The sequence below is a fragment of the Carassius auratus genome, chromosome 40 (genome assembly GCF_003368295.1).
Source record: "Carassius auratus strain Wakin chromosome 40, ASM336829v1, whole genome shotgun sequence".
In the NCBI taxonomy this organism is placed as follows: Eukaryota; Metazoa; Chordata; class Actinopteri; order Cypriniformes; family Cyprinidae; genus Carassius; species Carassius auratus.
In genome coordinates, this window is record NC_039282.1 from 13718354 (window position 1) to 13733472 (window position 15119).

General features: G+C 38.9%; 1 protein-coding gene across 2 annotated transcripts in view; it reads left to right on the forward strand.

Moving 5' to 3' along the window:
- Positions 1-12425, forward strand: part of dchs1a (dachsous cadherin-related 1a) — a 117169-nt gene extending 104744 nt beyond the window's left edge. For both annotated transcript variants that reach the window (XM_026226735.1, XM_026226736.1), the window contains exons 12-21: positions 1163-1288; positions 1431-1640; positions 2012-2878; positions 4008-4121; positions 4201-4412; positions 4741-4892; positions 5280-5410; positions 5708-5994; positions 6246-6384; positions 7915-12425. In XM_026226735.1, coding sequence (XP_026082520.1) covers positions 1163-1288; positions 1431-1640; positions 2012-2878; positions 4008-4121; positions 4201-4412; positions 4741-4892; positions 5280-5410; positions 5708-5994; positions 6246-6384; positions 7915-10499 — 4823 coding nt within the window. In that variant the 3' untranslated portion in view covers positions 10500-12425. The remainder of the gene's footprint in view (positions 1-1162; positions 1289-1430; positions 1641-2011; positions 2879-4007; positions 4122-4200; positions 4413-4740; positions 4893-5279; positions 5411-5707; positions 5995-6245; positions 6385-7914) is intronic.
- Positions 12426-15119: the final 2694 nt, after the last annotated feature.

Consider the following 15119-nt stretch of genomic DNA (forward strand, 5'->3'; position numbering starts at 1 on the left):
ATTAACATTTGCAATTGCAGATTTCAGTTTTAATTTGTATTTGTTTTAATATTTTGTTTTGTGCTTTTTTCATTAATATGGTTCTTTTTTATAGTTCTATTTACCTTTATTTTAACTGATTTTAAATTAATAGTTTTAGTAATTCAAATAAATTTAGTTCAGTTGGTGGGAAAGGCAACATTTCTAGTTTTCTGGGATTTTTTTTGGTAATTTTTTTTTTTCCCTCTAATATTTACTTTTATTTTATTTTAGCTTTATTTCAATTAACAAAATGATTTTTAATAGTTTTAGTTTTAGTTAACAACTGCTATGTATGCATGTAGATGTGGTTTGGGGTACGTTGTCTGTGGACTCACTAAAACTTGAAATTTTGTACTATAATGTTTAATCTTGATGGTACGAAAATCCTATATTATGGAATGTAAATATGAGTCAGGAGCATGATTAATTACGTACATTTTGTATCACATCATATTTTTTATTTAATGAATCACACTAAATTAACATGTATTTGACAGCCTTCATGATTTAGTTTACATTCCTCCCTTTCTCACACAACTCATATACTATATATCTAGATATACTTGTTTGATATTAAACGGTACTGTGTGTGAACGCACGCATTGAGTGAGATAAGTTCATTTCCACCTTTTGAGGTTGGCAGTTGTCACACCATCCTCTTTAGAAGTGAAACGAATGTTTGTTTACCGTTACTAACATTTCTCTTAAAACACTGGATACTACAGCCAACCCATCACAAATAAAAGTGTTTTAATTGGTGCCAGGCTGGGGGTGGGTTGAGCACTGCGTTCTCTTGGACTTACTCAGGGGCACATAAAATAGAAGGATCATAAACTTTCTCTCCATGAACAATTAGCGAGGTAAACAGGTGACACTCTGCCAGATTGCACGCCTTTTGCACGCGATCTACCATCCAAAGACCAGGGGGAGTGTGATTGAGACCAACTACTTAGCAGTATTAACTACAAACAAATAAAAACAGAGTACCATTTTTACCCATTTCGTGAGAAAAGTCCATTGTGCAAAGTGAACACAACCTTCTTAACAAAGGTGGGTTTTTCTCAGACGTGATGTGTTAGACTGGCATCGAAGGAAACTGTGTAGATTCATCTTTTATCCTGTCTTTATGCTTTTTCCATAGGGACCAATGGAATTGTTACATATGGACGTATTGTAGGAGATGACTTTAGTATTCATCCGGTGACAGGAGTCTTAACCACCACCAAGGCTTTGGATAGGGAAGCCCAGGGGGTTTATACTGTTACAGGTACTTCAGATAGAATGCAGTTGCTTAATTGTAAGAGAGAACTAATATGATAGTTTTTTTTTTGTTTTGTTTTTGGCCAATGTCATGTCACGGTTGGGCACGGATTTGTTTAGCCAGTTTATAACCTCTCTCTCATAAACAGTTTATGCCAGAGATGGTGGTTCTCCGCCCAATTTCGCCAAGACCACAGTGCGCGTCACAGTGCTGGATGAGAATGACAACAGACCGGCCTTTGGGAGAGTGTACTATAGTCTGGAGGTGCCTGAGAACCAGGAGCCTGTGACCCTCTTCACCATTAGAGCCACCGATCAAGACTCTGGGGACAGTGGGCTGGTGCACTACAAAATCACTGGTATTAATGTCATGAGCAATATTTATGCTGTATAATATGTTAAATATTATTAGATATTTTATTTATTGAATTGTTCACATATGTTTTGATCATGTCCAGAGTAATTTTCAGTTCTACAAATACCCATTAATACTTCTCTCATTGTAGCAACAGTACAACCTCATCAGAACTAGACAAACAAATATATATATTGTTTATTATATAACAATATATAATTACGAAATTGAATAAACAATTATATAATATACATTGCATCCTTCAAAGGTCAAAGTTGATGAAATTGATTAATATTGTTTAATTGCGCATACCCGGAGAGGGAAGATATTAACAGGCCATATGCCAATGTTATTTCCATGTCTTTCTTTCCTCAGATGGAGACCATTTTGGTGATTTCCACCTGGACAGAAAATCAGGTGTGCTGTCTACTTCCAGGCCTTTGGACCGAGAGTCCAAAGCAAAGTACACCCTCACTGTGGAGGCACAAGACCAGGGTATACCATCACTCACCAGTACCGTCACTTTGGACATCAGTGTCTTGGACCTAAATGACAACAGCCCAGTGTTCCCCAGCAGCAGCTACTCTGTGGAGGTATCAGAGGATGCATTGGAAGGGTCTCTTGTTCTGGAGGTTTCAGCCTCTGACAAGGACGAAGGGTCCAACAGTCAGGTGGTCTACTTCCTGAGCCGCGAATCCAGAGGCATGTTCATTGTGGACCAACACACAGGTCGCATTATTACAGCAGCAGCCCTCGACCGAGAAAAAGTAGCTTCCTACAGCTTCCAAGTCTATGCCACGGACTCCTCAGCCTCCGACCCCCGTAACACTTCTGCTGAAGTGACCGTCCACATCTTAGATATAAATGACAACGCCCCTTTCTTCATCACAGACCCGCTCATCATCAATGTGTCCAGCAGTAGTCTCTCCAACCACAAGGTTCTAGCAACCATGAGAGCCGAAGATAAAGATTTCGGTGCAAATGGATCTGTATTTTATCGGTTTGCGAATCCAGTCAAAGGCTTCACCATAAACTCCTTGACTGGGGACATCCAGGCCACCGAAAAGCTACACGCGATGACTCAGAACCAGCGGACGCTCATTGTGGAGGCCATGGATCAGGGTAACCCAATGCAGTCGTCTCTGGGAGTTGTGATTGTGCACATCAGAGAGCAGAGTTACCAGGGTGTCCGCTTCTCACGCAACACCAGGGATGTCAGCCTGCAGGAGAATGCCGCTAAAGGTGCAATTAATGACCTAAGAAACCAATACAGAAATGTCAAATTGCTATACATCAGTGGTATCCAACTGATATTGCTATAGCTTAATCTAGAGCACGGAAATACACTCTCAGAAAAAAAAAGGTACAAAGCTGTCTCTATGCTGAAATACAAATGCTAAAATGAACATAATTGGAAAAAAATGGTACATAAGAGTACATATTTTTGAAAGGGTCCTGCTCCAGTGACAGCTTTGTACCTTTTTTAATAAAAGTACAGTATATCAACACCAAAGTCATGGGTTTGATTCCCAGAGAGAGTAATGCATGAGCTGATAAAATGTATGCCTCGTGTGCAGTGTAAGGGGCCGTTCACATATCGCGTCTTTTGCGCGCGCAAGTTAGTTATTTCCAGTTAGTGCGACGCGCCCTTTTTTCCAGGCGCGTCCGCACCGCATCGAGTTAAAAACATCTCAACTTTTCAGAATGCCGCTAGCGCACCGCGGGTCACGTGACAAGAACCAACCAATCAGCTTCATCCTTTCCTGTAACAACGCTGAAAGCTCAGCCAAGATGAAGGAACAGCTGACCATAGCTATATATGGATTGCCATTTTTAGTAGCAGAGCTACTGCAAGAGATTTTTAGTGCTGCAAATCCATTTATCCTTTGCTGAAATTTCCGCGTCTTCACGGAGAGAGCGGGTCATGGTTGCTTAGCAACAGACAGAGGGCGCAACTGCCCGAGCGCTTTGGAAAGAAGGAGAAAGCGGCGCGCCTAGTGTTTTCCACGCATTTTTAGGCGTGATATGTGAACGGCCCCTAAGTCACTTTGTGTACAATCATTTGCCAAAACTGGATGTGGATGTCTTGTTTAGAATATGAATCATTTATAGATGGAGCAGTATTAACACATTTTCGGCTAATGACCGAGTTGTCATGTTTTTATGGTAAATGTTGTGAATGATATTTGTTTGCAAAGGTAATCTAAATGTAAAAATAAGGTAAATTAGATGCATTGTGAAATATCCAATATTGGCTGTTATGATAAAACATCAATGGTTATGACGTATTGTGAATCACCACAGTCTTTCATACATGCCAAGTTGATGTAAAATTTTGTTTTAATCAAGAAAGGTTTTGTATTTTTCATAGGTACAGCAGTTGTTCAGATACACGCTCATTATCCTGATGGATCCAGCAGTGGCATTAACTACAGCATTTTCAGTGGTAACAAGCATCAGTCCTTTAGTATCAGCCCCCACACAGGTATGCTTGTAAATTTAATATTTGCATGAAATGTTATGATTGTTCACTTTTAGTCATACTACATTCATTCATTGTTTAGGTGAGATTTGGGTAGAAAGCTCCAGAGGTCTGGACTTTGAAGAGACCCCACGTCTCCGCCTGGTGGTCAAGGCTGAAACAGCATCCTCCAGTTCCTTCATGGCAGTCAACCTTCTCCTACAAGATGTCAATGATAACTTACCGCGCTTTCAACTTCACAATTACATTGCTTATGTTCGTGAGGCCCAGGGCTATGATCATCCTATCATTCAGGTACAGTAATCTCTCATTTGTTTTCTCAGTGGTTGAGTCTTCATAAAAGCCGAGGAGTACAACATCCCTTGGCCTAAATACAGCATATTTTCAGTGCAAGCCAAAAGAGTTTCTTTTGCATTTCCCACAATGTCTTCATTGTCTATGGTGAGAATATAGACTCAGCTGTCCAACATAACCACAACCAATTCCCTTTTTCAACTTATTTTTTTTTCTAAATAATTTGAGTTCCAAGCCCAACACTGCTTAGAGGTTCATGTTACGCTCGAGCAGCTGTTGCAAATCTGTCTGTATTTTTCATTGCCAAATGCATCTGTAATTTCCTCAGGTATTGGCGAATGACCTAGACCAGGGTCAGAACGGCCAGGTGACTTACTCCATAAGGTCATCGTCTATGAGCGGCCTCTTCAAGATTGATCCTGTCACAGGCAGAATATCCACTGCTGCCATCATGGACAGAGAAATCTGGACACAGACCAAGTACTAAGCTCTTCCAACTGCTTTTATAGAAGTTTAGATTTGTTTCATTTTATCTTTATTATCCCTAAAACGGAGTGATAAAAAATAATGACTTAAATATTTTTTATTTTTTTTTTTTTACATAAAAAAATCTTAAGTATTTTAAATAGCTAAGAAAAAAAAGTCATGCCCATATCTTTATTGACATAATGAAACTTCTGTAGAGGCAGTTACACGGATGTGGTTAAAACTTTTATATTCTTTGATAATTAATCAATAAATGTGTTTTTTTCTTTGATTATTTTTAGATTTCGCGTTTTAAAACGTCTTAAAATTGTTTCCTGTCAACATAAAAATAGTCTGCGAGAATGTCCAGACTCTGCTCTAATTATGTTGTTGTGTCTCCAGCCTTGTTATTATGGCAACGGACAGAGGCAGTCCTCGGTTAGCAGGTTCAGCCACTCTCACTGTGATCATCGTAGACCTGAATGACAACAGTCCTACCATCCCTGTTCCACGTGAAGTCCGGGTTCCTGAGAGTAAGCTGACTGCTGTTTGAACTCCATATCACTCCTGTAATCAATGAACTAAATTTCCTATTTTTTCTGGCAGACAAACTATGAGGCACACCACACTGAAAGATTGACTCAATTACCAGGCGTTTTTCTCGCCAAAGTCCTTAATGGTTATTTCCTGTCACTGATGTTGTACAATGTGTCCAATAATGGTGGGAGTTGTCAACTAATATGTAATACTTTTGAAAGGTGCAACCACATAAAGGAAACAATAAATTACATTTTACACTTAATTTCAAGAGTGTGTATTTCTCTCTCTAGATACCTTGATTGGAACTGTGATCACTCAGGTCACGGGGAATGATGTTGACTCTGGACCTGCTTTATCCTATTCCCTTCTTCTGGACTCAGACACTCAAGGCAAGTTTGGAATACATCGCTATGGAGGAGGGGTGTCCTTGACTGCCCCTCTGGACTTTGAAGATAAAACATGGTACACGCTGACCATCAGCGCCTCAGACTCAAAGCAACAGAGTTACGCAAATCTGACCGTGCTTGTGGAGGATGTGAATGATAATGCTCCAGTCTTCTCCCAGGACCTTTACGAGGTACGTTAGGAGAAATCACAGGTTCAGGATGAATATTGATAGAAAGAGTACATTTCTGTAGTTTATTTCAAAATTAAACTCAAGATGTTTGAATATTATATAGTAAACAGTCAGAAGAGAAGCCTTTCAGAGAGCCTTGTATCAATAACTGATAACACTAGCTTTGATGTTCTGCCCTTTAAATAAAAATAAATTGATGCTGTGTACTGCTCAAAGCTGTTAGCGTTAAGGCCAATTTATGTCTTTGGCAGGTGACTCTAGCAGAACACTTGCCAGCAGGAAGCTCAGTTATCACAGTAACTGCTACAGATAAGGACTCTCGAGAGAATGGAAGGATAACATACAGGGTTGTGTCAACAAAAAACACATTCTACATTGACCCAAGCAATGGTAATATGTCATTTTGTTATTTTATTTTTTCATCCGAATTATCGTCAGATGTCTTGTAGAACACAGGTGCACCTCAATAAATTAGAATGTCATGAAAAAGTTAATTTCCGTAATTCAACTTACATTGTGAAACTCGTGTTTTATATAAATTCAGTGCACTCAGACTGAAGTAGTTTAAGTATTTGGTTCTTTTAATTGTGATGATATTGGCTCAACAAATTAGAATATGGTGACATGCCAATCAGCTAATCAACTCAAAACACCTGCAAAGGTTTCCTGAGCCATCAAAATGGTCTCTCAGTTTGGTTCACTAGGTTACACAATCATGGGGAAGACTGCTGATCTGACAGCTGTCCAGAAGACAATCATTGACACCCTTCACAAGGAGGGTAAGCCACAAACATTCATTGCCAAAGAAGCTGGCTGTTTCTCAGAGTGCTGTATCCAAGCATGTTAACATAAAAGTTGAGTGGAAGTTAAAAATGTGGAAGGAAAAGATGCACAGCAGGATCTGGCACCTGGCCATACTGGCCAAAGCACCAAAAGTCGTTTAAATGACCATGGTGTTGGTGTGCTTGACTGGCCAGCAAACTCACCAGACCTGAACCCCATAGAGAATCTATGGGGTATTGTTAAGAGGAAAATGAGAAACAAGAGACCAAAAAATGCAGATGAGCTAAAGGCCACTGTCAAAGAACCCTGGGCTTCCATACCACCTCAGCAGTGCCACAAACTGATAACCTCCATGCCACACCAAATTGAAGCAGTCATTTAATCAAAAGGAGCCCCCTACCAAGCATTGAGCACATGTACAGTAAATGAAAATACTTTCCAGAAGGCCAACAAATCAGTACCATTTTTTTTAGGAAGAAAGAAGAATACTTATGAAGTATAGTGTATATTTGTTGAGATAGTGAATTGGTGGGTTTTTGTTAAATGTGAGCCAAAATCATCACAATTAAAAGAACCAAAGACTCATACTACTTAAGTCTGTGTGCATTGAATTTATTTAATACACGAGTTTCACAATTTGAATTCAATTATTGAAATAAATTAACTTTTCCATAACATTCTAATTTATTGAGATGCACCTGTATATTTTTAAGGATTGAGACATAACATGATTTTGTCAAAGTGGTTCACAGCACAGGTCCCATGTTTCAGTACATCAGGTTGCAATCTGATACAGTATCAAATATATTACACTAAAGCAAGCAACATGAGTTCCCATTATATGCAAAATTGTGACAATGAGTAAAAAGAAAATTATCAGCAAGAGAAGAAGTGTGATTTACTATCCTAAAGAGAATATTGTGAATAATGTGTTGCTATTAGCCATGTTACCAGTGAAAGATCAGTTTATGCCTAAGGACTCTAGAGCTGGATGCATGGCATTCCAGGACCTGTCCAGGATGTTATTATAGGGTTGTCACACACCAGTTGAGAGAACCACTGTTTTGAAGCATGTACTAAAAGCCTTGATCTTACATTATTATGTATTTTATATTATACTGTAATTTGTTTACATAGGTACTCTGTTCATCAAGCAGAAGGTTGAGTTTGACTCTCAACGCCCTTCCATTTTGGTGGTGATTGAAGCCAGTGATTGTGGAACACCTTCGTTGACTGCCCTTACCACAATTCAGGTGCATGTGTCTGATGTTAATGACAATGAGCCTATATTCCAGCAAACTGAGTACAGAGCCTCTGTATCTGAAGACGAAGTTCCTGGTTCAACCATTTTAACCCTGGAAGCGGTGGATGGGGACTTATCTAGAGACAACTGCAGGTTTGATTTTGCCATCGCCAGTGGAAATATTGGTAACGCCTTCCAAATTGAGAGCAGTGTTCATTTCCTTGAGGGCCATGGATTTCGGACAGTTGGAACACTGATATTAGTTGATAAGCTTGACTTTGAGAGTGTGAATGGCTATAATCTCACTATTGTGGTCTCAGATCGTGGCATACCTCAACGAAGCTCAAGTGTTCCAGTTTTAATAACTGTAGTGGATACCAATGATAACCCTCCATCCTTCAGTAGGGTAGAGTACAATGTAATTGTAAATGAAGGAGCGGAAACAGGAAAAGAAATTCTTCAACTTTTTGCAGTGGACCCTGACTCAACAGCTAATGGAGAAGTTCAATACTCAATCAGTTCTGGAGATGAGTCTGAGCTCTTTTCAGTAGACCGGTGGACTGGGTCCCTTCGACTGCGGAGGTCTCTTAATAGTGAGAAACAGTCCTCTCACGTGTTCATCATTCAGGCCTCAGATGGTCAGGTCCACTTTGCTCTTGCTCCTGTAACTGTTGAGGTCAAGAACATTAATAATAACAGGCCCTACTTCCCTCTTAAATCACTCACAGCAAGCATTCGTGAAAACCAGCCTCAGAATGCTCTAGTAACCATACTACATGCCATTGATTATGACAAAGGAGCATACGGAGAACTGAGATATTTCCTCATGTATAATTCCGGCAATGGAAAAGATTCCTTCCTAGTGAATCAAACCTCTGGTGAGGTGCGAACCCGCTTTACGTTCGACTTCGAGAAGGCAAATGCTTTCGATTTTATTGCTATGGCAATGGATGCTGGTAACTACTCAGCCACAGTCACAGTTCAAGTCTTTGTGACTGGTGAAGATGAGTATGATCCTGTTTTCACTAAATCAGATTTCGCCTTCCATATACATGAGGGTGCCAAGAAAGGGCAAAGCATTGGCCAAGTAAATGCTAATGATGAGGATGGAGGGGTGGACGGCATTGTCCTCTACACGCTTGCAAATAGTTCACCATACTTTGAGGTCAACACATCTACAGGAGTAATATCCCTCAAGATGGATGCATATCATCGACATATAAGCCGGTCCAAAAGAGAGACACGGAAGATGACATTGGATGTTATTGCCCACAGTCCTTTGGATAATTCCCGAAAAGCTTCTGCCCAAGTCACAATTGATGTCACCCATACATCCTTTGGCTTGAACACAGACATGAATGTGGTGCTTGCCAGTGCTATAACAGCTTCATTGGCAGCCATTGTGTTGCTTATCATAGTTGTTGTGGTGATATTCCTCTTGAGATCCCAAAGGTACAAAGAACAAGAGGCTTGCACCAGAATAGTAACCCACAGTACCATTCTGGAGAGTCTTGAAGATTCGAAAGTCCCAGGGGGTGATAAGCTGTATCATCAGACTCTTCCTGGGTATGCAACAGAACAAACTGGGAGTAGAGGAGGTACCTATGCACGAGGTGGGTCTCTTGACCCATCTCATTCCAGTGGACGGGGTTCCACCGAAGCAGCAGAAGATGATGAGATCCGGATGATTAATGAGTATCCTCGAGTTTCCAGCATCTCATCCTCTATGCAGGAGCACATAGCTGCTCGTGGGCCTGACTCTGGTATCCAGCAAGATGCTGACCAGCTGTCTGACATTTCCTGTGAGCCTGGGATGGATGCAAACCAATGGTTTAAAGGGAAAAAAATGGGAAGTTTAAGTGGGACACTATTATCAAACCAGTTGCCAACTTATAGGGATGAAGGAGGTGGTTATCTTGGGGTTGGAAGAGGACTTAACATCTCGCATCCAAAAGATTATGCTTTCCCAGAGGATGGTAAGCCCACCGTAGATGGTTCTCTTACAGCAATTGTGGCTAGCGACGAGGAACTGAGGGGCAGCTACAACTGGGACTACCTCCTCGATTGGTGCCCTCAATTTCAGCCTCTGGCTAATGTCTTTACAGAAATTGCCAGATTAAAAGATGAGAATGCACCACTTAACCCTCGGCACCCATTTCAACCCAAAGCAAAAACTGATCCCAAGCCCAGAATTGACCCTCCTCCCCTTATTACCTCTGTAGCTCATCCAGGGGCTAAAACTGTTTTGCCGAAACCTGCTGTAGGCCGAACATTTCCTCACCTGTCCTCATTGCGGCGATCTCCCATTGACCATGATGGCTCTGTTTGCTCAATAGCCATGTCTCCAAGTTTTTCTCCATCACTTTCGCCACTTGCAGCCCATTCTCCAGCCATTACTCCTTTTGGAGGTCACTCTTCCTCCATTATCAGTACAAATGAGCACTCCTTAGAACATGAGGAGACAGAACTGAGGATTTAATGCTGTCTAAGGAGAGCTCACCAGAAAGCATTCCCACCTTCTCAGGTACTCTAAAAATGCCTCTCCTCTGGCATAGTCCTAAACGTCATGTTGTATGTATAATGTTGCCCAACTGGCTGGCCAGAGGTTTCAGAAACCGGTGCTTTTGTCACCCTTCTTTAGACTTACTGACTTGAGTTATAAAAGAAATAGAAATGACTATTTTATAATGCTGTTCTAACAATCCTGAAGATCAAATGACATTTCTCTTAGCCCAGCATTTGCACATTTTAAAGGACAGTTATATTTGATGTCAACATTTTAAAAAAAAAAAACTTTTTGTATTTTATATTTTTGTACTGATGTTTTTTTTGTTTTTTGTTTTTTGTTTAAAAAGAATGACATATGTCAAACGGTTGCTATAACCTGTGATTTTATTGACATACATTTGTATATGTATATATGTGGCCGTAACAGTATGTTTGTTATCAGAGTTTGTTTTAGTTTATTAACAGTTGCCATTCTAAAGTGTTCTAAGTATTAAGCTCTTAAATGTTTGGGAAATTTGTTTTTCTATCAGTATTTATATAAAAAGTAAAAAAAAAAAAAAAGGACAATATCTGCAAAAATAGCAATTTACACAGTCTTTGAATTTTATACTGCAGACCAGAGTGATCATATTGATCTCTACATGCTGCTTCCCCTCCCTTAGCTTTACTAATGGGAACACAATTGTAGCTTATGAAACAATTGAAAAAAAGTTGTTGTCTTTTTTCCATTTAAAAATCAAGCACCAAGTTGCTACTTTATTAGGTGACACAAGCTATCTGTGCCAGGAATGAAAAACCGAAAAGAAACAATAACAGAAATGAAAAAGATTGTCATGGCAGCTCTTAACAGCACCTTGAATGAGCTGTCAGTGTAACTGGAAATAATGTATTGTCCTTTTTATACTTTATGTTTGTTCTAAAGTGTTCCTTTGAACACATATTGTAAATATTCTTAAGGCCAGTGAAAACTGATGTTACAATATAGGTTATAGGTATGGCATCCAATAATATACTTAATTTGAACAAAAAGAAAGATTCACTTACATTTCCACTACTCCTTAGTCTCAAGGTACTTACATTTTTTTTTGTAGAATCTTTCAGTCGTTACTGAAAAAAAATTGTAAATTTAGCTAATTATACGACAAAATGCTAGATTAGTGCTTTTATGTATGTAAATTACATGGCTAAATAATTTTATGAGACCTATTTTTGTTTAAAAGCACTGGTGATATGATTTTAATGATATATTTGTTTCTATAATGTACAGTTTTTAAAATCTCAAACTAAATAATCGCGGCATTAAACAATCTTCTAACAAGATTATGAAACATTTTTTAAATAATTAAAGATGATTGAAAATGTTGCCAATTGACCATACTTTAAACCTTTTTTTTTTCCTTCTTATTTTGAAAATCCACAGTGCCTATTGAAGAAAATCATGATGAATGATTGTAAAAATTTTCTTTGTTCAGATCCTCAAGGTCACAGGAGCATTTCAGTTTTATAGTTGAAAGTTATTGTCCATTATGAAGAAGAATCCTATATTTATGGCAGATATTTCACTTTTGTGCACAAACAATTCCTCACTTGTAACTGTGAATGTGTTATATTCATGCTGCCTCTAAGTAAAATAAATAATGACCAGTTGTTTTGTGTTCATTTAAAAAGTTTCTCATGATGTTCAAGTTACTGTTGAGTTATTATAGGTGAATGAAATCTGTTTACATTACTTTTAAATAGCACTGTGGTCCAAAAAATTGGCCAGCCATTTGTCCTACCTTTTTAACCAGTGTACTCTTAAGGGCATTGATATGATAAGCAGTGGTGTTTTTATTGTAAATTATGATTAAAAAACACTGCATTTTATTCAGTTTCCACATTAAACCTTTCAAACATACTTTTTTTGTGTTTATTTGACAAAGTGCCTGATTAAAATGTATTTCCAGTCACAAGCCTTAATCATCTTGATCTATTTTTTTTTCATATGTAGGCTATACATATTCTGTTAAGGTATGTTTTCTTTTAGATATAAAACAGTAAAGTTGAAGATTATTTTCTGTCTTTGTTTTCCTAATAAAATTTGATGTTTCATTTTTAGTTTACATAATATTGCAAAATGGCCTTTATTTTAACCTGTAAGGATATTCATAAAGATAGGGCCCGGTTTCCCGATAACGCTCACTCTTAGTGTGCTAAGAAGACCTCGAAAGATATATCTTACCAAAGTTGTTTACGTTCCTAAGTGTGTTCCCCGAAGTGTCCCTTAGGAAGCTCTTAGCACGCTGCCTCTTACGTCCGACGTTACAAGAGCACTGTCCAAAGTGAAATAGTTGGCATCGATTGCTCATGAATCGATTTTCCACTTCACGCGATGTTGCAATAACAGCGTTAAGAAAGACAACACGTTCAATGCAAATGAAATATTCCTCAAATTATTATAGTAACATTTATTTTAACAAATATTAACCAATCTGTAGAATATAGACTATAAATTAAATTATCAAATGGTCAGTAATATGTTCACACGATATGTTGTGACGGATAGACGAACCGGGTATCCCTCGCTAATCATCCATCCCGTTGTTGTGCCACTCGTGCCGCTTCTTGACATGGGTTTAACGACTAAAAAAATATGTAATACACTTTTATATTAATGGTAAGGTACTTTACAATCAGAATTGATTGGCAAGCAGCTGTAGTTACTTCTGTTTAATGCAGTATTTGGTTAATGTTTTCAATAAAAAGCAACCTATCTACAATAAACATAGAGAGAGACAGAGTTAGATACAAAATATGCTGGGGAAGCAACGTAAAAAGGGGCACCAAGCCTTTCGTCAGAGGAACTTGAAGTTTTGCTGAACATTGCCACAAGATCGGAGATCACATCCATATGGTCCACTATAACCTGCACGTTTATGGCCACGTCTCCCTTTCGCGATATGTACGGCTGATCAATCACTGATGGATTGGCGAAAGTGATGAGTGTGCCATCCACCAGGATGTAATCCCCGGCATGGCGCAGAAGGGCGTTGGTGACAGTGTGGACGCACCTCCACACCGAGGTCTTGCATAGACTGTAGCCCTCTCCCACGACCTCAATGAATCTCTCTGTAGCAAAAAAAAAAAAAAAAGCAAGAAAGAAAGAAGAAAGTAGCACTGGGCTTCAGGGCTTAAAGTAAAATTTCGCCGCGTTAGCTCAGGTCTGAGAAGGTACAGCAGCTCCATTATGAGCTGTCTTGGGAGGCGATTTTTTTTTTTAATATAGCCTTGTCAGGAAAAATGGCAAAAGGGCTTAAGTTTTGCCGAATAAAAAAATTGACATGGACTAAACGGCTCCGCGTCCAGCTCCGTCTTTGATTCAATACAATGACACGTTCGCTGCCATAGTCAATATAGTTGGTCGCTTACTGGAACCCACCATGCCATTTATAGATCTTAGCCATTTAGAGACAAATTGTTTGCCAGATTTTAATTATCCAAAAATTGATTGTCAATTTGCTTTAACTACATTACGAAAAAGCCTAGGCTAACTACCACTGCATAAAGTCAACTTCATAAATAGGCCTGTATCCATTGCGAACATAATTTATTATGAGTCTTAAAAAATAACATAAAATCATTGTTGAGCCAAAACATTGTCAACATACCATAGTTTGACTTGTACTTCGCTGCGCTGATTTCTAAAGACTGCTGTACAGTAGCGTTTTGATCTCAAACAACGCTAAGAGAGAGCTTACGAATGGTCCAGATCAACCTTACCAAAATATGACTTACAGAAGATATACTAAGCGTACGAACGTGTCGGGAATCGTGCCATAAGGTTAAGAGAGAGGTTAAGGAATAGGTTAAGAACTACTTAGCGATAAGAACGTTTTGGGGAACCGGGCCCAGATCTGTAGTTGTAGGTTGGTCATCTACTGTTGTTTCAACTGATCTCCAAACAGAATCTTCCCACCTTGGCTGCAGAGGAAGTACCAGATAATTTATCCCTTCCAACCTGTATATACAGCACAATAGATACAGTATCTCTAGCAGCCTGTGCCTTATATTTAATTTTCTTAAAAGCCAAAAATAAGATTTGAAATCATAGAGCCTATAACACGCTGCAAAAAAGCAGGGCAGTAACAAACCTTGCACACAAAGGGGAAAAATTAAGTCATTATTCATCCATACTCGTACTCAGACCTTAATGATTTGTGGATCTTTCAGAACATATCATTAGAGCCATGACACAGACAGATTGGATTACAGGACATGTCATACACTGTGTTTCTGTAGTTTTGCCAGTATGTATTGCCATGGGGACACAAAGAGCCATCTAGCATTCAACCACAATATATTTTGACTCCCTGAAACTAGTTGTTGAATGTGGGTTTAACGAAAACATTTAAACCAAAGGACATTTGATGGACTAAAACATTAAACAAACCTAAAGTTATTAAGGCCTACCTCACAACATTTCGATATGTGCTAGAGATGACTGTATTGGACCTTGCTGCTTATTTAACATCTTGTGCATTTGCAGTGAGCACTTCTTGAGAAGCTGTCAAATTAAAAGAATGTGAGTCCATTCAAAGACTTTAGAATATGG